General features: G+C 33.6%; 1 protein-coding gene and 1 long non-coding RNA gene across 5 annotated transcripts; one reads left to right on the top strand and one right to left on the bottom strand.

Annotated features, from left to right (window-relative positions):
• The first annotated feature begins 5,143 nt into the window (after positions 1-5,143).
• Positions 5,144-25,029, top strand: Drat (Death resistor Adh domain containing target). 3 transcript variants are annotated; one of them, XM_077402853.1, is made up of 4 exons: positions 5,144-5,331; positions 19,802-20,345; positions 20,520-20,701; positions 20,982-25,029. In XM_077402853.1, exons 2-4 carry the CDS (start codon positions 19,809-19,811, stop codon positions 21,406-21,408), a joined length of 1,146 nt encoding a protein of 381 aa, XP_077258979.1. In that variant the 5' UTR covers positions 5,144-5,331; positions 19,802-19,808; the 3' UTR covers positions 21,409-25,029. The 3 variants fall into 3 exon arrangements, with proteins under 3 accessions (XP_077258979.1, XP_077258977.1, XP_077258978.1); XM_077402851.1 differs by lacking the exon at positions 5,144-5,331 and adding an exon at positions 17,690-17,930; XM_077402852.1 differs by lacking the exon at positions 5,144-5,331 and adding an exon at positions 17,692-17,930 and having other exon boundaries at positions 21,000-25,029.
• On the bottom strand, positions 5,231-8,003 carry LOC143895598 (uncharacterized). 2 transcript variants are annotated; one of them, XR_013256369.1, is made up of 2 exons: positions 6,099-8,003; positions 5,231-5,964 (listed from the first exon to the last, which is right to left on the bottom strand). It is a non-coding gene; the product is annotated as an uncharacterized LOC143895598 (long non-coding RNA). The 2 variants fall into 2 exon arrangements; XR_013256370.1 differs by having other exon boundaries at positions 5,231-5,520.
• Positions 25,030-25,041: the final 12 nt, after the last annotated feature.

Here is a 25,041-nt window from a genome sequence, read left to right as displayed (position 1 = left end):
GCACCTTTGCGCATGGACCTCCTTGCAAGCTTTTACTAAGAGGATAGTCGGTGAGCCTACATTCTTCTGCTTCTTTAATGCAGAAATATTTTTTGCTTCCCTCCTCGTCTGCGAGGGAAACGAGATTTTGCGAACACGTAGAATGCCGTCGTGTACGAGCGAAACGCGGCGAAATGAAGAGATAATCCAGAATACGTCGAATAATCGGCGCTCCGGTATAGCTCGTTCGTTCGTGCCGCGTTTCTTCGTTTCTTTCCCTTTTTTTTTCGCATACTTTTTCTCCACGTCATTGGACGAAGTTGCGCGAACCGGGCATGTAGAAATAAATGCGGCAATTGCGCGGAATAAACGTCTCACAAATCACACTTGTCCCCGTTCGCTCGCGATTTTCAGCGACAGTGAATTCGCTGCTCCGTCTTTCTTCTCCATTCCGTAGAGAGATCACAGCGGAAGTAAAGTTTCGGAAGAGGCGAAAGCATACAGACATAGGTATAAAATCGGTTTAATATCTTTCTTCAATATATGCATATATATTTAAATGGTTTAATATAATTGCAATAAACTGCGAAATAATTTTATTTTACACAATGTTTACGCAAAAAAATAAAATACAGACGTATAAATTCGTGGTTATCGATCTAAACTAATAAACGAATTTAATATATCAAATAATTTTAACTATTAAAAATACAACATAAATGTTTAATTATTTTTTAAGAATTACTTATATTGGTGTTTTTATTTTATTGTCACGTAAAAAAAGAATGGTCATCCTATGCCAGTAGGATTTCGGAAATAGCAAAGGTCTACGTGAGAAAAATTCGCGGCCGTCTCTTTGAAACGAAGAACGATCGCCGATTACCGCGACGACATTCTGCCTATTTCTTATCTTGCCACTCTCAAAAATATCCTCGAGTATATCTCCTCTTTTCTTCAAGATTCAACACCCTTTCAAATCTTCTTCTGTCACTAACGACAATGCATTCTATTGCATCGCGATGGAATCACGACAATTGGTCTCGAAAGAGAATCAATATATTATCTCTCAAGAGATGCAGTATACTGGAAACATTGACATAATTATGTCAACAATAGCACCGATAATTGATACATTATATTCGCCAAATTAGTAACGTAATTCTGTCACCGATTGTGGACCTCTGATAATCGATATACCGCAATATATGATATATACAAATGAAGTCAGGAGCATAATATATATAATTGAGAATAATATATCAATACACTTTTTTATATTATTAAACGTTTTGTCTGACACAAGAGTCAATGATGTTGCATAAGTACATATATTATTAAAATTATTGATAGTTGTTTTTTTAAGAAAGAACTTCGCAGATAAATGTAAAAGTACGCGCGATAAATAATAATCGATTGAGTATTACCGAGTATAATTGCTTTTAAAGTAATTTTTACAATAAATATTAATATTAAAATTATTAAAAATATTTATATTTTTATCCAAAACTATATCTATAATATGTTTTATATATTAAAAATTTATAATTAATAATTCTTTTTATCTAGAAAATAAACTCATTATTTTTTGCATATTGTTTGATATTAAAGTGAAAGTCATCATTATTTCTTACTTTCTCGTAGGGGAAAATGTATCTCAATATATTTTCCTTCTCAAGCTATGCATGTTTCTCATTTAACCCACAGCAATGTATTCCATTGTGTTCTCATAGATAATGATGTTGTCGATTCTTCTTGAAAGACAGAAAAGACAGGCAAATTACTGTAAAATTCGCAGTTGAATGTTGACATTGTTGACGAGGCTTTGTGTGTCTGATTACGGAAACCTCGTTCTTGTGTAGACAAGGAAATATTTTTTGACAAAAAAAATCACATCAGTTGGTTTTAAATAATGTATATTTGTTAAAATAAGATATAAAAGGTTTATTATAATTAATATTATCTTTGACGTAATAGTAATTTTTATTAATTATATTAACACGCTGCAATAATTATTTCTAATAAGCACACTACAATAATTAGTTCTCTATTTATAAAATTAATTATAGTAATATGTTTTACATATATATTAATGCATAAAATATAAATTATAAATTTATAAATTTTGCAACAATCCATAATTTACTTTTAAAATTCTCTTTAATATACTGTAGATAATGTAAAAGAATGCCAAAAGATCAAAATAAATGCAGTATCTTTTCAAACGTGAATTGAAAAAGTTGCCAACGCCGTACATTTTCTTATTTATAATTCTTCAATTTATTTTGGACAAATTATTTAATGGTTTCTTTCTGCTGTGCTTCACAAAAGAAATATTCTCAATAGTTTTTTTAACAACCTTTTCATGCATGTTCTTTTTTTCGAATTCTGGCGACCAACTCGCAATTAAAAATTATTTAATGCCAGGAAAAGATCGTGAAATGGGCAGATCTGGGCCAAAAAAAAGATTGGGTGAATTCATTGAGTGTAATGTCGTAAAATTCGGTAATGACCCGGTAATGAAATTTCAGAAATTTATGGTGGCTCGTCACGCACCCCTTTCTTCATACGAGAAACGTTTGAATTTTACGACGACTCGCGTTTACGGGTGCTTTGCATTGATTACGGATGATACGTGCATTTCCGCCTAGAATCACCGAGAAGAATTATGCAGTCTAATTTTTTTTATGCCCTCACAGTTCTGCCGTAAAACTCGCGGAATACCGTGTACCATTTGGTACGTGCAGAATCGAGTACGGGCGCATCGCTCGTTGATACATTTTTTCGATTGCATCATGAAACATGCATATGTTATTAAACCGGGTTTGTATTATACCATCTTGCCGATAAAAATGGGATTGGTTGGTAGTAAATAAAGCATATTTTGTAAACATATTGGCGAAAGTCGAAACTTTACATCTATATTGGGTCGACATCCTTACCAAGAATTCTTTCTACACGAAAAATGTAAAATATTAATATTTTAAGCATACACATCGATAGATACTTAGATATTTATATTAAATATTTGTATTTTTTATCACATATTTACGCTAACGGTATAAAGGAATATCGACATAAATTCATTTGTTTTATAAATAAGGTCTTATCGAGAAACGATTGGAAATAAAAAATGTATTTTGTTATACGTCCGCGGATGTTTTCATAGAGAAGAATGTAGTTTTTGTGCTGACTGATCCCAATGGCGCGGAAAATGAGATTTGTGAACAATAAAGATCTTTATTCCGTCGACAGAGAAAGTTTACAGTATTGTTGCCGCATTTATTGCAGCAAATATTCAAAGGACGACGGACAAGCCTTAACATTGAGCCAAGCATTTTTATTGAAGTTAACTTCCCGTTAAGCTCGTTTATTGCAAACCTTTCTTTGCTATTTTATTGCAAGAGAAATTACAAATTTATGAAAGATGTTACAATGGAGAATGCACGAATTAGATCACACTTCATAACGAAAAATCATCCTTTGAATCGTGAAAAGCTTTCCGCAATATTTGTTTTATTTGTTTCTGTATTCATATATCAAGCTCTGCACACATCATTTCTCTCAATAAAATATTAACTACAATAGCTCTGGAATTCCACATAATAACATTATTTCTACACGTTGCCATACATATAACCCCTCAAAGCTTTGCAGGTAAAAACGCAAGCTTAATGTGCATCAGTTAATATATGTCAACTCCCTACAATATACTGATCAAATTTGATGGCATACTGCTAACATATATTGCTTGCTGAATGATTTATATACCATTAAAACATGTTTTATGCAATCTAGAGATATGTATTTACGCTAATTAAGATATTATAATTTTTGAAATTACATTTTTTTTATTAAATAATGACCAAATGTTGGACAATCGCTACCACGAGCTGATACTAGTGAATCCCTAGTATACCAAGTGAGAACTCGGTCGAAAACAAGTTTTCTTGATTTTCTACCGTCGCTACATAGCTTTTGTAATCTATATAGATTATAGGTATAAAATCAATATTAGGAATATAATATTTTTCTAATTAATTAATTTTTAATCAATTAAAAAGATAAAACTAAGAACATAAGTATTCTAAACAATTTATGTGTAAATCTAAAAATTTATCGTTATCAATATTTTTCAACTTTACCAGACGTTACGTTATAATCTACTGCCGCTAACACATGTAACTGCTAAAAATTTGTAGATAATTATCTATAAATAATTAAATTGTCTGTTAAAAAATTTATTGAATGTTCAAAGTTTGATTCAATATATAGAATAATGTGCCGAAAAACATTTTATTAATATTTGTCAGAATTTTTTAAAGACATATTAAATATAAATTAAAATATACGAATTAGCAATAACGATCGTGTGTGTGCGATTTGTGCTTATATTTATATTTGAAAGAAGCAAGTATTAGAAAGATATTTCTAATATCAATTTTAAAAATTTATTAACTTGTGATTTATTAATTTTAAAAATTCTCATTATCATTAATCTTAATCATATGTCTTATAATATCTTCTGGATTTGACACATTGCTATTTTACTTATTTATATTTTTCCAATCTTCTCTAAAATATCCTTCATCGTCAATAGTAACTTCTTTCGTCTTTTCAACGACGAAAGAAATTAATTTTTCTTTGTTACAATTTAAGTGGAACATCTATCATTCTTACATCTTTCTCACAATTCTTTTATAATTGATCCACGAACTCTAAAATTAGTATAATATTGAAACAGAATAAAAATTTTAAAATAAGCTTGTGATCTATTTTTATTACTCCAGAAACTCTTAATTTATAAAAATCCCTTAGACATGCTACGGCTTCTAATCCAAAAACTATTGACGTATTCCGACACTTTTATCAAGGAAAAAATCAAGTCCAAATTGGTCAAGGGACTCGTAGATAACAGGAAGATTTGATTAATGAAAATAACAAGGGAATGATGTTTTTGCATCTCTCGTCACCTATATTTGCCGTTGAAAGTACAAGTTATCTCAACAGAGGAGAATCTGGCTTTTAAAGGCCGTAGACCTCACCTAGTATGAACGATCGATGATATACATCCCTTCCCCACGAGGCATCTGCGACCCAACATCAGCTTTGCAGACTTTTCGGAGTCGGCGCGATGGCGTGATCCCCTTGAAGCGCCCTCACCGGGTCGGCCCTCCTTCGTCAAGCCCATCAGAATCTCGCAAAGCTTCGTTCCAGCAAGTCATCACGTCAGTGAGTAATTTTCGCGAGGAGGTGCGAACTCCGCGGTTCATCGAGTTTGACGTGCATCCCTTGACAGTTTTCCCCCGCGGTTGTCACTGGCCATCGGCGTCATCAACGCGATCGATCTTCAAGGTGAGAGTTTAACCTTGATTCGTCCATTTTTTTTATTCCATTTGCAGTTGCCCGAAAAAGTTTAACCCTCCCCCGATAGAAGAATCGATGACATTTCGTGAATGCGGCATTGATAGATTAAACTTTGGATACGATATGATACACATTAATAGAATATCTTCGAGTTTTTGCAATATGCTCGAGTGTTTTCTGCGAATTAAGATAAACCTGTTTACAAACTATTTGTGTGTGAATAGTTCAACTTATACGTTATGTGTTCACAGAATATAAGTCGAACTTACAGGAAAAAAAACATAAATTTAAGTGTTTCTCTAAGAAAGGAAGAAGAAATTTTTAATATTACAGACACAAAATCCAGAATATATTTAATTTGTAGTATTAATCATGCACAGTGACAGCGATTTTATGACGTTGTAACTTGTAACATACTATGGACAAAAATAGTTTCTTTATCCACTGCCTATACAATTTTTTTCTGACTTATCTTAATAATTATTAAAACAAAATTTTTCTCTCCTCTCTCTCTTTCTCTCTCTTCCCTTCCCCTCTCTCTATCTCTCTCTCTTTCTTTCTTTCTTTCTTTTTTTCTTTCTTTCTGTTCTCTCCTTCTACTTTAAACTCGTTCGATTAGCACTTTATAAACATAAAAGAATGTTTTATTTGTATACAAAATTAAAGCGTCAATACATTATTAATACTAATTAATCCTAATTCTTTTATCATAGTTCTAATATTAATAATGTATTATATACAGTTATATTACTTACATAATAATTTTCCGTGATCGAAAACATTGGCTTTATTTTTCTTTTGCGTTCTGGATATTGTCATCAACAGTCGTCTCTTAACAGATTATTGTCGTGTTTATTATCTTCCCAGTTAATAACTGCCATGTGAGGTCTTATAGCTAATTCAAGAGATTTTTATCGTCGCTAAATCGACGCGATGTATCAAGTAAACATATACGCGAAAATGAACAACCGGGTTAATTTATCCATTATATCAAGTTGAATGATTAATACTACTGACGCATATAAGGAGATATATATTGCTCGGATTTTACGCGCAACGCCAACAGTATCACGATTCGAACACCTGTCTGATATCACTTCGCAAACAGCTGACTGTCGGACTATGTGTACGGTGTGCGTTACGCGTCACTTAACAATCAATACTACGCACGCTGCCTATCTTATTCGCCCTGAACGAAAATACAACAAAAAGCGGAATCGCTACTCTACGATTTTAGAAAAATATTTTACCTTCTGAAGCAACAGTTTCGTTATTTAGGGCAATCGTCCGCGCATGTGTGAGTGCAAACAAAGACTGAGTTTGCGACATGCGCATTCAATTTCGATTTGCATGTCAAGGAAATGGTCTGATTGACGTAATAATCGATTTATCCAAATGTGCCCTTGAATTGATGATTGTTTCAAACTTTATCAAGTTTATTTCACGAACTATGGAAAGATGAATCTAACATTCATTATTATACTACTATTGAATTAAAAAACATATTTAAGATGTTTTGTATATTATTTATTCCTATATTGAATAGAATTTTTATATGTAATTAATATTATGCTCAATGCGCGGAGATAATACAAAAAAATAACGTACGTGCGGTATAACGACGAAGCACATCGCGTGGGACTAACATTAATACTCCAATTGAACGTAACTGGTACAAGGTTCAAAGGAAATCGTTTAACAAGCTCGAATTCACTTATTACAGTTAAACTCGCTCGTTACGTCATGTAATTGCTGCACTCTCCTAACAGAACTGTTGTTTCAAGACACGAAATATTTGCGCATTTGTAATTGCGTCATAAATCAAAGTGATTAATCGTTTTTAATAGATTGTTATCGACCGAATTCCAAAAACCAACCGACGTAAAGTGATCAATAATCGTGAAAAGCAGAGTTTTAATCATGCATAATCTGTTATCAGCCCGCTATTATTCGGTAATAAATACGATAAATATCTTTAACTTCGATATTGTACACACGAAACCAATTATTTGAAAAAAAATTATCTTGTTTTGCATCTTAATTAGGTAAAATTGTCATTGATAAATATCTTTTCTCGATGATAATAATAAAATTACGTTATTATACTTGAATATATTTAATGTGAAGATAATAAAAAATTAATATTTAATTTTAAAAATGTTATACTGTTTTGAAAATATTGCGAACATTTATGAAACTTATCCTTGAAAATATTCTGATTGACTTCCATTAAATTCAGCAGCACGTGTAAGGAAGTAAAAACAAAGTGATGTGACGTAACGTTGTTTCACATATGAAATGTTTCTTTGTATTCTGTTATTTGATTGCCAATACATGATATATTTTTACACATATATATCGATCTAGATGTATTGCAATGTTCGTACAGCCTGTTATTGATATAATAGCGATTATTATTTCAACGAGTTTGTTATTGTTTGTAATTGTCTCATTTCGTATTATTTTGCATTAAATAAACACAATTATTAATAGCAATTTGATTTAATATATAGAGATGAATAATATCCAAGATAGAATAATATATTCTAAATATTTTTAATCCAATATAATATGAGTTTTTATCGAATAAAATAACAAAATGTAGAAAAAGACATAATATCACGTATTAAAACTTTTAAGGTGTGGAGAAAAAAGTAAAATAATGAAACTGCATTTCATTATTAGAAGCTTTTGTTATAACACAACCGTTTTACATCGTGTATAAATTAAGTTTAGTTAAACAAGTCTATTTTAATCATTTTTCCGAGAAACCATTAGAACAAATTTAAAAGCAATTGAGTCATAAAGTATTTCCAAAATAAAATATAACATTTTAATGTTTATAATAAAGACACAAATTGTAAATGAGCACAAATATTAAAATTGTATGTAATTTTCGTGTTTATGGTATACAAAAGTGACGTTAACATACAGCATATCTTTATATAAAAAGTACTAATATATAAAAAGTATTTATAATTACACATAATTTTGCAAAATGGATAAAAAATTATTACAGAATATTTATATAAAATTTGAAACAAAACAATCGAGGAAAGTACAGTACATGACTTTCCGAAGTAAGTTTGAGACTTTCTCGCGTTGCGGTAGGTCATCAACCTCTGGACAGCGGCGGTGAAGGTGAAGCGTATAATTGCTTTCTTACAGGGAAGTATATAATTCTGACATGCTCCGGAGTTTAACACTGTCATCGTGTCGCAATAGAGACGTCAATTTAATGAGACGTATATGATGGAGGATTTGTAGAATTGGAAATCATTTTTCGTGAAAATGCGACAGCTTGTATTGCAGAATTACATATAGATGAGTTATGTAGAGTATAGAGTATCAGAAAGAATTTCTTATTGTCACCATTGGGGAATGATATAACGATAAAATAAACAATGCCGTTCTTAGAACCGTCACTATTGTGCGACGATCACTATTGTGACGAACTGTAAGTGACAGGCGTAAGATTAACGAGACGTACACCTCCCCTCGGATACAGTGATGTGACAGAATCAACGCTTGATAAGAGCTATCTCGAAGTACAAAACATCTCACGAACGCGACAAATTTTTACGAGAGGATATTAAAGATTAATTAAACAAATTGATGTGGAAGTTACTTAATGAAAAACAGATATACGAATCCTGAGTAATTGATAATCGATTATCATATCCGAAACGGATTGCTCATGCAGTTTGCATACAGGATATTATTATTCTTGTTATCGGAACGAACGACGGCAACGTCAGAAAAGTTATTCGATCGTCGCAACTTTATCGCTCCGCTCGCCTTGCTATACCCAACACCTTCGAATACGGCTGACCTCATTCGAATGACCGATCAGTGCGCATCAACGATGTACGAAGCGTTCGTCGAGTCCTCTATGGACGCGCCGGACGCGCGTGCAGGATACGCTTGTTTTGATCTCTGAGAATAGGTCGACGGTCTGAGAGTGAAGTCATGCACGAAGTTATACACCATTCTATTTGTTGACACATCTAAATTGAAAATAAACGATGCTCCATCACCGAAATTGCATTACTCATAATGTCTGTTGCATGACTTTCGCTTTGCAAAGACTCTTTGAAAGCTGCACATAAAAATACAAGTAGAAAAAGTTTATAGGTTATTTATAAGCATTATTTTATTCCAATGCGCTTATTCTTTCGCCAAAAACAAAACATTAAATGAGGGAAATTTATTCGCAAGGAATTAAAGTATAAAAATGCATCGTAAAATTCGATTCTTTAAATCACGAAATAACGCAAAACGTCACCGGCAATAATTAATTTAGGATGCTACTTTGAGATTATTATTTCAAATGTAACGCTCTTTACGAATGTAACGCTGTTCTTTACGCATGTACATACGATTGTCGTCATACATTCCTACTTATCTTCTAAAATGAAGAGACTTATGACCTCATATTTTCAATTCAGCAAATACTCGAGCCCTGTCATCAATTAATATCGCTATCATAGAAATCACGCGATTCGCAGGCGACTAGCATGCGAAATAAATAAGCGACGAAAGTAAACAGACCATATATTGTTTATCAAGCTATATTCTATCGTAAAAACAGCACGCATTTTTTTAACAACGAAGTGACTAGATATTGAAGTTATATCATAGGATGGGCTCGATAAGAACCGCCATTTACGTAGAGTTGCGAAATGACGCTTAGAGCAGCGAAACATGAGACACGAGTGCTTCCTTTTGAGAATATGTCACTCGATCGTGCGGCTTTACTACGTGTCAATGTTCTTCCAGTTAATTTATCGTCCATATGAATAGAGCGAAACATATAGTGACACATCTACTTGTCAGTTATCCTACTGTTCACTTTGTCGAACGCAGATAAATCGTTCAAGAGTCAGCATTCCATCAACGTCCACCACTTCCGATATATTTAAATTTAACGTATCTTCGTTAAAATAGAAAATAAAAGAATTTTATTGACACGTATACCTCAGTTGAAATAATTTATTTCTTTTTCGTTCAGTACAGCATTTAAAAGTCATAGTGCTGCGTGACTCAAAGAACTTGAAAATAACTGCGCGAACCTCGCGATGACTGTATACGACAGCCGGAGCTAGAGCTACATATGTTCCATGTATTATGAATGAAAAAAAAAACGAACATTCGTCATGTAGATTTTATCGGTGTGTTGAATGAGTAATGCAGATATACATATTTTTTTTTCTTCTTCGCTTATTCTCCGATTGAGGACGCTCTGGCAGCGCGAGGGGGTTAAAAATGCCCCGGAACACCGCGGGCATTATACTCGAGAAGCTGAGAGCGCGCGCGGTGTTCCAAGCGGATCGGCACGGCTGAACACGCGGATGCCTGCTGATGTGCACGTGATTCCAGCGTGCCACGGTTCCGCGGCATCGACCGACTTCCCCCTCTTCGTGGTACACTGATACAGCCGTGCCGGCGCACACATCCTCCGGTTTGTCCGACACCTGCGACGCCACGGTGCACGAGACGTATATATCGTCCGTCGGATTTAACCCTGAGATGCCCGAGGTACATGGGGTATAACAGCGAGAACTTGCGAAAATTTGAAAATAAATTTTACGAACGTTAATTCGATTCGAAGCGACTATATTTGAAGAGAGTTACGGTTGTTTTTCGTTTTGATAAGGATGAGCCTATCTTTGAATACTTGGAAGACGGAGAATATAGACAAAATATGCATGATACAAGACTCACAATATGAGTTTTTACAAAGAATTAATTTTAATCTACAATTGAGAGAGAAAGAGAGAGAGAGAGAGAGAGAGAGAGAGAGAGAGAGAGAGAATTAGGAGATATTGAATTATTCAGATTATATATCGATTTTTCTGCACCTTTTCATGAGTCTCTTAGAGAGATGCAAGTTCTCTCTCTAAAACGTGTGGAAGTTTATTCAAATTTATCTCGAGTTATTTAAGATGTAAAACGATGGATGGGTCACACTAATCAAAATATGACTGTAAAATCGGGATAAAATTAAAAGATATTAAAAAATATAAAGCTATTACGTTACTTTGGTGTGATCGCATTATATTTTTGTTATAATTACAATAATCAAATTATCGAGTTGATATACAGTACTGTTAACATATGTATACATCTTTTGTATCGACGTGATCGTACAATCATATAATTCTGTTTCTTTCTTTGAAACAATCGTGATTGTTAATTTTCATTGATCAGTCTTCGACGTTCATTGGGCATCCAGTTATCAAGAAAACGTGCAATGACGTCAAAAATCTACCTCTTTTTTCTTTGATTGACTTTACGTGTTTATCATCGCAAAACTTTAAGAATATCAATTTTAAAAGTGCGCATGGATGTCCGTAACTGCGGATAGCGATCACTTCGGAATACTTTTACCCATGACGTATACGGCATAAAAAGGGGTCGTGTGTCCTCGAGAGAACATGAGGTGGCTCTTACACGTATGTAGGAACACGAAGTCAGCAAATAAAACTGCACTTGTGCTTCAACCTGCAACATTGCGTAATAATGGACAGGAGTGTATTAAACAAAACTATTTTTTGGACTTAATATTACCGTGATAATTGCCTCTTTCTTGATCACTTTATAATATGCATATAGTACAACTTAACGACCTTAACGTGCATCTTTATTAATTATACAAATTTTATTTATTTTATATTTTATCTAAAACACACACACACACACACACACACACACACACACGTATATAAAAGAAACTTTATGTGAATACTTGAAATATAGAGAATAGGCGATTATTTATACTAATTAAGCTACTTTAATTTTGTCTCTCTAAAAGAATGAGATACATGAATCCATGTGAGAAAAATAAGAAAGAGTCAAAGGGAGAGAGAGAGAGAGAGAGAGAGAGAGAGAGAGAGAAAAAGAGAAAGAAATAAATAATACAACCGTTAAATGAGAAAGTCAGGGAAGAAAATTTCAGCCGTATCGAGTATTTTTGCTCTTAAAGTGTTCACCATAAGACGTTGTGTTGCACGCCAGCTGATTTTGCTACGATGCATCACGAACGAGCGTACAAAGACTGGCATCGTTACGGTGAGTGACTCGACCTGTTTCCGTACAATGAAGTGATGTGAAAAGAGCAAAAATACAGCCCAAGTTTTTACGAGCTCTGTATTATCAATATTGCATCATCTACTTTAAAAGAGAGAGATTTTGAACTTATTATTTTGAAAATTTTTTTTATGTCATACACGAAGCAGAAATGTTGTCTAATATTATTTAACGCAAATGACGGTGTATATTTTTATTGTTAGGATATTTAGTTAATTACAGAATATATAACATTTATGATATCACGAGCAAATTTCTATCTATATAACATAATAACAAATTAAAATAAGCAAACAATGTGTTACAATAATATATCTTTCGGGTTGAAATTGCACCCGGCTATCAATATGAGTCACATTCTTGATTTTTACACGTCTGCTTGACGGAATAACAAGATCTATTTTTGAAAAGTATACCAACGAATCGAGCGTTCGTTTCACGCGTGCTACTCGTGGCAAACAGCTCCTTTGTGTTCAACGCCGCTGCGTACATTGCTGCATGCATTCTTTGTTGTAGCTCTGCCACCGTAGTGTCAATCCTTTTCCATTTTCTTATTTATCTGAATGATTAATTTAATTAAACTATAAAAACTAGAAATTTTCATGAATTAAATTGTTTGAACGGTATATTATTTGTTAAAAAGTAATAAAATTCTAGAAATTTATTTAATGTTAAGTTTACTTCACATAGAAAATTAATTTAAAATTGCTTCAGTATTAAATAATAGAATTAAAATATCATGCTCAAATAGAAATGCTCATGAAACTTACAGATGTAAAAAAAAACTATCATATAAGATATTTTCTACAGAATGATATTATAGAAACTTCCTACAGCATCGCTATTTGAAATTTCATTTCAGATTCCCATGGCATTTTTATAGTCTTTAAAACTTACCGTAAATTTTACGAGCATTTTATAGTTTACGTATTATAATTCTTTGCTGTTTTTAATTTGTGCAAACAAATCAGTTTAGTTTATTATTCACGTTGTGTTTAAAATCTCCCGCAGTTATCTAAGCGCGTAAATTCTTTATCTCAAAGGGTTTACTTTATCACAGATATTTTTCATTAAAGTAGGTCAAGTAATGTAAGAGCTCCCAAGGCTATATCTACCCACCCATCGCTAATAGAAAGCGTTCCAATGTTGATGAGGAAGAAGCGAAGCCCGTAATGCTTGCACTATATATCACGAAATGTATTAATTTACAGAAGAAAATACACATGATACATTCTTGCGAATAAGTAATTAGAAAAGCAATATTGCACGTATTGTGGAAAACCTTAATAATTTTTTTAATTTTCGATTGTTTGAACGTTCTTAGCAGAAATAGTTTAATAGTCACCGTCATTAGATATTGTTTTCGTAATACTAGCCACACGTTTAGATTAGTTGATGAGAAATGACTATGATATTTATTCGCAAAACAAACCTTGAAATATAGTTAACGATAAATGCTATGACGTAAACGCATCATACGGCGATAAAAAACTAATTAATTACTAACGTTTTAATCATTCTTATGTAAAGTATTCCAATATACATGACAATGTTATTGTGTAATATTTTTCATCAAGTTGATATCGGTTTTTCTTGACAAAAATATCGAAAATGAAATAATCTTGCAATTATAATTTACAAAAAATAAAGAGTACTTGGCTGCTAATGCTGCTGTAGCAGTACTGGAATATAACAAATCAAGTTGTTCATTTTTAATTTCAAGTAAACTTTTATTCATAATTGTAATTTTAACAAAATGTTAATTAAGACCTAGTTACCGATATCTCAGTAGCAAATAGAAATAATGTCTAATCAGATTGTCATTAAGTATCTATAAATTTATTGCAAATATTGAAACAACGCATTATTACATCGGAACGAGTTTATGAACTACATGGCATAGTCAGTTATTATTCATGCATCAGCAAATATACCGATACCTTGCACCTTCGCCATAATTAACGCAAGTTGCATAACGTAATCCATAATAATATGCTTCCTGTAATTTTATGACGAAAGATACAAATCTCTTTGTATTTTTACATCACGAGTGAAATGAATAACCAACAATCACCGGTTGAAATTGTAGCACAAATGTTTTTGTTTTCGTCACGAATGAATAAAGAAGCATATTATTAAATATGCTTCATTGCTGCGCAAGAAATCCGAGAAAAATTAATTAATTGTTAAAAAAAATTATAAGAATTTTTATGTGTGAGCTTTTCTTAATTGAAAGGACTCTTAGCTTACAAGTTTGAGCTGGATATTCTGCGCGTTTATCTAAATCATGATAGTTCCAATCGTTTCCGTGATAAATTTGATAAATCATTTTGCGTCAATTTAAGAAAATATTATAACGCGAGCTTTAGAAAAGTCAACAAAGTGATTATCATCGAGAAACAGAGTCCAAACCTGATGTCTTATGAGTAATACACGTATCTATTCCAGTATCATCACTTGTTTACAGATAGATCACGTGATTACGGGCTGTATAAATGATTTCACACATGAAACTGGTAAACACTTGGTAATTATTGCAGAATAATTACTAGCTAAATGAGAAAATTAATCTTAACTAACAAAATTACTGTACTAACTTAATTATTGCAATATACCGGGTAATCCTTATATTATTTAGATACAAACTACAAAAATCGATAAAAATATTTTTTAAATGAAATTATCAATTTAGATCTGCTTTCAAAATGCATTCTTTAAAAGCATTGAGCTTAAGTTTATCGGAAAGAGCTGCCGAGACCTTTCAATGACCGTGACAGTTAATGAACTTGCATATCTTTTTAATTTGCATTTGATAACATTAATTAATTGCATTTTATCTCGACAGAAAGTCTCTTCTAATCTCTTTGAGAAAAATGGTGAATAATATTTCACCTAATTATCCTCTGATTTATTACTTATAACGCAATACTGATGTATCGTGTTGTAAGCAATAAAAAATTTTATTTTTATATAACAAGAAAAGAAATAAAAATTGAAAACATCTATGCGTCATCAAAAATTCTTATGTGCGATTCATCTTATATAAATGGTCGAGGAAGAATTGTCTGTGGGCTTTGCCAAGTGACACATACATCTTCGAAGTGTTTACATCGGATCGCAAATGGAATTTTTGCGTAAGAAAAAGCGAGGAGTAATATAAGCGTAAGATAGAAAGAGAAGAGATCATTTCGTTTTCCTCAAGCAATGCCAATTCTACATTACGAAGCGTATAATCGTGCTAAAACACCTATAGCTTTGGAATGGTTAATATCTATTATTTAAAACATCAGAAGTTAGTTTTCATAATTAAAACATTTTTGTTATTAGCACCCATGTACTGTATAAGTTAAAACTAAAACGATTAAGATATAATAAAAACTTCGAATATAATTATTTCTTTTAATTGATCTTTACATGCTATTTTTGGATTCTGAAATGTAAATATTTTTTAATTTCAAGATACGACTGAATAACTGAAGATGATATCGACTCGTACGTGTGTACTTTGCTACTAAAATAGTATAATAATTATTTATTTGAATCGTAGAATTGAAAAAATATATAATTGTTTTATTTATCTCTGTAACATTTAATGTGTATGGTTTAGAGAAATATAGTTCTTCATACTTTTTAATTATTTAAACTTTCAACATATATACGAGAATCCAGGAAGATAATAAAGTCATTAAAGTCTCAAATCTTTTGTTTATTATTTCTGTTTAGAACCAACTTTGTATAAAACTAAAATGAAACTTTTGATGTGATCTATTAATTTCTAGCTTGAAACAAATAGAGCAGTGCAATATTATTTGCACTAATATGTCCTCACCGCTAATCTAAATCATATATATATGCAAAAGCACTTCTATTGAAGTTTTAATTGTTTATCTTAAATTAAAGCGATAAGATGTCTAAATCAATATTTTCGATATTCGAGTGATATATCGCGAGATATCATTTTCTTATTGCTCCATTTTGCAAAATAACTCAACAACTGTGTTTTGACTTCTGAGATATATCTTTACAGATATATCGATCATTACCAAAAATTTTTTATCGCGATATCAAATATCTGTGAAGCTAATTTGTAATTTATATTTATATCACAAATTTTAGCGCAAGTGATAATATTAAGTGTGCAGACACGCCTCCAACAAAACTGATTATGATAAACATATTCTCTGTTCAAGTTATATTGAGGTCAAGCAAATCAAATGTAATTCGATCATCCCACACGAGATTTATTCAACGACCAATGCAAAATATCTCAATTAATTAAATTATTATACTATAACACGTAATCTCGATTTTCTGAATAAGAATTTTAAATGACAAATATATAAGTCAGATGATTTTTTTTAATAAAAATAATACTCGAAGTTCCGTTTGTTTTAGAACTGTAAAACGTGCAGGTTATCGCTTAATAGCGTAATCACGAACGTGCTAACCTCGATTCATATTTATTTGAACAACATGTTGAATCATGCACTTCCAGAACATCAGACAAATCGTCTAACATTATATTATGTGTAAAACGATGACAATTTGACGGTGTAATAACCTAAAGATTGGATAAGAATGAAGTCAACATCCGCGTAAATCATGCAAGCGACCGATATGTCGAAAATAGCTCATCGTGCTTCTTCTTAAGCTTAAATATTCAACAAAGATAGAACTTTGCTGATTGCAATTAACATCCTTGACAGCAGAGAAAAAAAATGTTATCTGCTATGCAATGCATGGATTTAAAAAAATTGCAGATAACCCATAGATAAACGAACAAATTATCATGTCCGCGGATAGAAGCAATACATAGATACACGCGTCATCCAACTGTAATAATAATATATTAAAGCAGCGAAAGAAATGTTTTATTTATTTTTATACCGAACGAGAAACAACCAAGACATAATATTCGAACGAACGAGATGCATAAAATGTGGCAGTCGATCAAATATCAGAGGAAAAATTGACTTCAAATTAGTCTTGTTGTACGTAATGGCATTATTTCCAGCATAAAAGTCCATCTGATCATCTCATCATTATCGAACATAAAATGCTTCGCGTCGCACACGCGATTTCCAGCAGCTGTGCTTTGCGTATAGGTGCGTAAGACGGGAAAAACAGACGTTGCACGTGGTCGGCGAGTGACCGCGTGTCTTCCGCCCTTCTCCCCCCCCCCTCGTTCACTTTTCCTACCATCTTGTCGCAAATGCGTTGGTCTGCATACGGGGGGATACGGGTATAAAAGCGAACGCTCACCAATAGAACGGGTTAGTGCCTCTCACGCAGCGTGAGAACATATCGAGGATTCGTTCTTCCTTGTTCTTCATTGTTGCAAGTGCTTTTGCAATATTAAGATTTAATCGTTGGAAACAGTGTTTCATAAAACGATTGTAGAACTCACGGAGTGTCGAGATCTTTGAGTGAAAAGAAAAAACATTATATTTTGTTATGCCGGCGGTGGAATTCGAATCGATGGCTCCTATCGCTCACAGGTAGGCGATTGCAAGATTTTTATGTTATAAACTTTAATCGTTAATTTCTTTTAGTGCAAAAAGAATATAGTGCATTGATTTTTCGAGGATAATAGCACACAATGCGCATTAATCAAATCGAATTTCTCAGTCGCAGAAGAATCTAAATTATTTCTAAAAATAATTGAGAAGATATTTTTAAACTCTTCCATCAGACATTTCTTGAGAGATTTTTACTATGACAAGATTTAATAAAATGACAATTACATTTAATATATTGCAAGAAGTAAAATTATTTACAAATTAAAAACAACAGATTTCTAAAATATATTTAACTTGTATTTAGCTCCACAATATTTGTGGCAGTTTTAAAGCTTGCAGAACGTGCTACATATACAATATGTTTGGTCGAGCGATATATCATGCAGTACGTTAACGTAAAAAAAAAACTTTTTGCGTTATTTTTATATTACTTTTTTATGTTTGTAAAAAGTGTTTATGTTATCGACACTTGACGTGTCTCCCGTGTGTCTTTTATTTAAATGCAGTTTAATAAAACTATACTACACGATTATATGTCACACGCGTTCCCTATACTCGTTACACAACATATTTATAAGTACTTCACGCGCTAAAACGTGCTTCCAAGTATCCGGTTGGGAACGATTCGAACAGCTGATCCACAGGTCCGACTGGTTTTCTCATGCCAGGCACGTTGACATTAATGACACACTTCCACCAGTTTTAGTATCAGCATCAGACTGAGATTTCAGAAAAAAAGAGAAATATGTCACTGTTAATTGAATGCTAATTGTACTTTCTTTCCACTGACGATAGTCATTTATAACAATTCTCTTTATCTCGCTGCTGAAAGGAAATTTACTTCGACCGGAAAACGTCATATTATTAATGCCTTCCGCATGTATTTGCTTCTTGTTAAGCTGTCTATTAGAGTTGAATGTAACTAGAGCAGATCTCTGTTATCCAACATGTTTTACATATAAAATGTTTATTAATTGCGTAAAATAGACTTTTTTGTTGCTTATTATACGCAATTATAATTTCCGCGGTGAAGGACATTTAATACATATTTACAAACACCACTTCAATATTTTTTAAAAATTATAACATAATAATAAATAAAATATATATAATGTAATTTATTAGTAAAAACCCATACAAAGTTTCATATATGAAGTTTAATAATGGCTATAAATAAATAAAATCTAAAATACAGTAAAACAGTTTACCTCAAGCCCTTAAGCTTTATAAATATATGCACGTGGCCTACGTCACGCTTCTTTAAAATATAAATACACTACTTTCTCTGAACTACTATATTGATCGACAATACTGCCTTTCCACTTTAAGAATAATTCATTTTGTTAATTGTTATTCGCAACAATAAATATTTTATAATCTTTCTACAACGCGAAATAAATGTATTAATAAATTGTGTCGATGAGTTACGTTGTGTGTTACATAGAAAATCATATTGTGCAATCTTACAACGCAACATACTCACTATGAAAGAGATTCAAACATTATTCAACTTGAGATACAAATATTATAAGAAATGCATTAAAGAATTGATAAGACATTCTAATGATCCGATACTTCAAATTAATTAAATTTAATAGAAAAAAACTTTCTTATCAATTTATTAATGTTTAAAGAAATCTGTGATTTATATCTACAGTTTTTCTTTAAATAAGATGCGTATGGAGACTTATCATTTTTGCATCAAATGTACATAATACCGAATAACAATAAATAATACAAAAGATATAACTGAATATGACTTATAAAATAATAAAAAGATATAAGAAATAGAATATGAGAAATAGATCCTCCCATTATAAAAGCTTGATGTTGCCGATTTTGTGTTACAGGGAGAAGATGAATAAATTGTGCCGTCAACTCTCGATCGAGAGCCCAAGTGTGACCGGGCGGGATTGCGTCTTCAGCTTCGACGTACCCGTGCCGGATGTGCCGGCGCACGGCGCCCGCATCCGGGTAATGTGCGCCGGTGCATGCTATCATCCCCGACGGTCGCCGAGTCTGACCAGCTTGGCCTCGGTCTCGAGTGGCGGCAGCCTGGCCACCGACATGTCCGTGGAGACCGAATACCCCACGGTGTCTCTGCTGCATCACGGGATGCGCGACGCCGCTCTGTTTCCCGGTTACGAGGTGGCTGGCGTGATCGAGTCGTTCGGCACCGAGGTGCCCGAGGACCGCGAGCTCGCCGTGGGCGACCGCGTTATTCTTTATCCTTACGACGCCATTCCTAACGGCTACGTCGAATATCTGGTGGTGCACGATCTCAAGTACCTGATCAAGCTCCCGGACAATATGTCGTTCAGCGTGGGAGCTATGCTACCAACCGGCGCGCTTCTCGCCATGAACACCGTCTTTGCCGCGTACGAGCATGTGCAGGTATATAGATTAGTGGACAGTCTTTCATATTACATCTCACTTTTGTCAAATAAAATTAATAAATACGCCATAAAGAGATACATTTAACAAATAAATGTAACGAAACTAATATTTTAGAAACAAGCGATGCTTCTCTTTAAAGTATTTTCTTCAAAGTATGATAAAATATTGCAGGCATTACTGAAGGAGAGAGGCGAAAACAGCGTATGCAAGATTCTGGTGGTTGGCACAGGTGGTCTTGCTTTGTGGGCCCTCAGAATCGCATCGTATCACTTCAGTAACATGAGGGACAATGTCACTATTACGATAGCCACTCTTAAGGACGACGGTCTTCTCATAGCTCAGGAAGTCCAACGGTAAGTTTTTTTATTCAATTAGTTTCTAGATGTAATAAAATAGAATTGGTTACTGGTTAATTAGTAAACATGGTATTGACATATCGTAGTCACAAATGGACTTGAATGGGCTCACGAAAAGTACGAGCAAATTCTTGTATTACCTACATCGGGAACATGTAAAATGTTTGCATGAAAATTATTGGCTCTCTTTTTCTCTTTTTTCAAATTTAAATGTTCGTATTTAGACTTGATGTCTTAAAAATCCGTTTGTCATCTCGTTTGATGTATTCAGCAATAGTCGGCACATTACTTACAGGGTGAATTTAGTGCAGTGGAACGAAGATCTCTACGAGAAGCAACTGATTGAACGCACAATGGATGCCTGCGGTGGCCAGGTGGACGTGGTAATCGATTTCGGTACGACTTCACGCAACCTCCATCGTAGCTTGCAGTGCCTAAGTAAGGGCGGCGTGGTGTTCGTGATCAAAGAGGTCGCAGATCGGCTGCTGCCCAAGTTCAGCCGACGCGCGGAAGAGCGGGAGCAATCCATCAAACCGGTAGAACCGGGCACGCTGGAGCAACTGCGGGAGCTGGTGCAACTAGTCGCCTCCGGTGACATCGAACCGCCCCCGTACACCGTATATCCCGCCGAGGAAGCTCTGGAAGTCGTCCGAAAGCTTTGCCACTCGGAGATAGAAGGCCGCGCAATTCTTCGCTTCTACTAGACTAGAAGATTTTCCATTGAGAGATTTCTCCGCGATCGCGGATCAGGCGACAGATTCGACGACGACAACCGAAAGAGTCAAGACCCGGCCCGGGTGATGAGAATTGTACGGTTTACTATGCGGTGTGTGTTTCGAAGTTTCGATAATGAAGTTGAGAGGAGGACTATCGAATCCCGAAGTAGTTGTTGCTTCAGACTGAGGGCCGGAGTTTAGATAAGGTGTTGACGTGCGTACGCCCTGTAGGGGCGATAGTTTGCGAATGAGAAGACTTGACGAATGCAGGGATGGTCTTCGTAGAGTGAAGCGATACTTTAACTCGAGGAGATCTAACCGACCGAAGATCTCATAAGACACAAAAATTGACGATACACTTTATTACGAATGATAAGAGAGTTGATGAAAGAACGACGTCCTGATTTATAGCTGATTGAAACATTTAACTACTAAAACTTGACAAAATCTTGTAACGGCAACAATATGAAATACTGCGCGAATGTAATTTGACTTTATTGGGTTGATTAATGGGTCTCTTTAATGCTGAGAAACATGTCATCTATGAAAGAAAATTTTCGTATAATTCATATAATAATTTTCATATAATAAACAAAATTTTCCTTGCAAATAATTTCTTTTTGAAAATTTGCTGATGAAACGAAACATCAGTTTTCGTTTATCATTTGATGAATTATATCATTTTGAGTATCTTTTAGACGAGCAATTAACTCTCGTAAGTGGATAATCATATACGTGAGACAAATTGAGAGCAGGTGAGATAACAGCTTAGATAGCACAAAAAAAATGACATAAAAGTGGCCATGCCGAAAAAAAAGATGCATTATCGTCGAAGAAGAGACGCTCTCTACTTCCTTTTCATGGATGTCTAATATTTGTTGTTTCTTGGCGCAAAATTAAGTCCAGGATAACATTACGATTTACGCGTACTTATGCGCCGAGTGCACTAAAGGAGTTATGAGTGGTTAATGTATGACGGTTAATGGTATTCTGCTTTCTTATTCAAGAATTCTTGAATGGAAACATACTGAACGATGAACATGGAGACACAAAGCAATACAATTGCGCGTTCCTTCGATACGCGTGAAGCTTTGGCGCTGTCATATCCAAATGCGCACGATAATAAGGTAATTTCGACTTCCGTCAATGTGTGTTGATACTTTCACTAAGAATTAATGGATATCGGCAACCAAAAAATAGTCATATTAACTGTACTATTTTTAATATTTATAATTAACGAGTAAAACAGGAAAAGTAAACTGCAAAGATCAAACGCGGATATTTGTGCATGAATTTACGTTATGTGATGTTCAATTATGCACAAATAGCCGCGTTTGACTCTCAGCCCACTTCCCCTGTTTACTCGTTAACTTTTGAGTCTTTAGCTAATTAATCATTTATTTTAATATTTATATTGTACACTGTTGGAAAATTTTTGTACTTTTGTGAAAAAATTTGCTGGTTAAATTACGATCAAAATTACATTTCTTTTCTGCTAAAATATTAACATAGTATCAGTGTTACCATTTAACACATCCATATTATCATTTGTGTTGAATTAACACAAAAATTTGAATGGACCGTTTGGGACATGTGATTTATGTCATATTTAACACAAATTTTCCAACTGTGTAGCTAATAATACGAGTACTTAAAATCATTGGTACCTAGAAACAGTGATAAGAGGTACGAAATAATCTTCAAATAATCGTATAATAACTATACTACTTTAATTACAGTTAATAATGACTAAAGTTGTTGATATTTGTAGAAATGCTAACAGCACGAAAAGAATTAAAGTTAATATTTTTGCTGGAAACAGATGAAGGAATGTCGAAGGTTTTTCTAAATTACTTCATTGATATCGCTGTTACGTGTTTGAACAGAACGTTTGGAAAGAAGTCCTTATTCAAATATTTGGAATGCAATTTCAAACTTCTTTGTTTAATTACATCAATGTGTAAAATATTGTTAAACGGCCGTGTTGAATGTATGTACATAGACATGACGAAAATATAGACCGGTTTGTTACGATAAATTCGATATGAACAGAAGATTTTAGGATCTGTACATGTATATTCGCACTAATTGCGTGATGAAATTAATTGCTAGAGACTTTGTTGAGCACACGTTTATTTTAAAGATATTCTTTACGGTGTTAGCGGCACATACTGCTATTTATTTTAATTATCGAGAAATTTTGCTCGCGGTACAATAGATGATGACAAATTGATGTCTCTTGTAATTATCTGAAATATATAGAGTTATTAATGTATGTAATTGTTACGAACGTTCCTCGATGATTAAAGGACGCTGACGAAGATACCGCTGACCCAATATAAAATATACTGCAGAACTCAATGAAGACAAGTCCGATATTTACGAGCACACTTCAATGCATAATGCAATGAGATATTGCAGCGCAGGATCAAACGTGTATATTTAATGTCAATTCAGGAATAATAACCGACCGGATGCGCTTGTACGATCGCCTAGAATAAGTTTCCCGTTAAGATAAGGATGTCGAATTGTAGTAAATATCTGTCCTACCATAAGGTGTACGTTCGTCGTTATAGCGAGGTAATCCCAAAGTGATGTAAAACTCGATGAATAAAGTGTCTGCAGAGCTTAGGAATGTGATGGACAAGATGCAAAATTGCTTCTTTGCAAGGCGAATATGGAAAAAAAATAAGTCCGGGCTCTATTTTGTATATAATTTTAAAATTATTAACGAACACAGTTTTTTAGGCATTTTATTGTGAAAGAGTGGAATATCGTATCTGCAAAAATATTTTAGTTAATATATCGACATATTTAACTAGGCTCAAGTTTCTTAATATGTTTTCCAGATCAAAGACAAGTAATGAGCTAAACTTAAATGCATCAGCGCTAATGGTACGCTTGATGATATTTTCCTAATTAAATTTTCTCTCGAGGTCTAAGATGTTTATCTTGCTATATCGTTAATACGCCACTTTATGGCACTGGGCAAATATTCGCGTAAGGACTACGTGACTTCGTTAAGATTCTATCCAATATATATATTGAGATTGTATTTAAAATACGTAAAGATACACGTGAATTGCGAAAGAGGAACGAGCGATCGTGTTAGATGAGTTTTACGCTGACGGTTTTGCCGTCATATCTGCCGACGGTTTCGCGAACCTGAAACCGCGACATCGCGGATCCGAATCTTATCATTAACCGGCACAATTTAAGAGCATAATACTTTATTGAGCGTGTACACCCGTGTCCGGGATATCTCGTTGATCGTCGTTTATCGTTAGATCAGTATTCTTTTTTTTTTTTCTTAGCATAAGTTAATGTAAGTCCATTCGCGTAAACTTGCGTCACGATGCTCGCGTCAGTCGCAAGTCGCTGTTCTCAGAAAGACTGTTCTGTTTATTTTAAACGGTATATACCGGTATACCTTCTTTTATTATTTTTTATCGTATATATGTACATTTTAGGCAATAAGTAGCTTATAGAGCCGTGGTACATGCATCATGTAACATTGCTGTACCTACTGTCGATTGTAACAGTAAACGCATTATTATATTACGGTGATAATATAGCCAAAATGTCTTATTTTTCCTTTTTTAAATAACACATCTGTGTTTC

This window comes from Temnothorax americanus, unplaced genomic scaffold, assembly GCF_048541705.1.
Source record: "Temnothorax americanus isolate GAGA-0224 unplaced genomic scaffold, ASM4854170v1 Scaffold16, whole genome shotgun sequence".
Lineage (NCBI taxonomy): Eukaryota > Metazoa > Arthropoda > Insecta > Hymenoptera > Formicidae > Temnothorax > Temnothorax americanus.
This window is presented reverse-complemented; position numbering and strand designations above follow the sequence as displayed.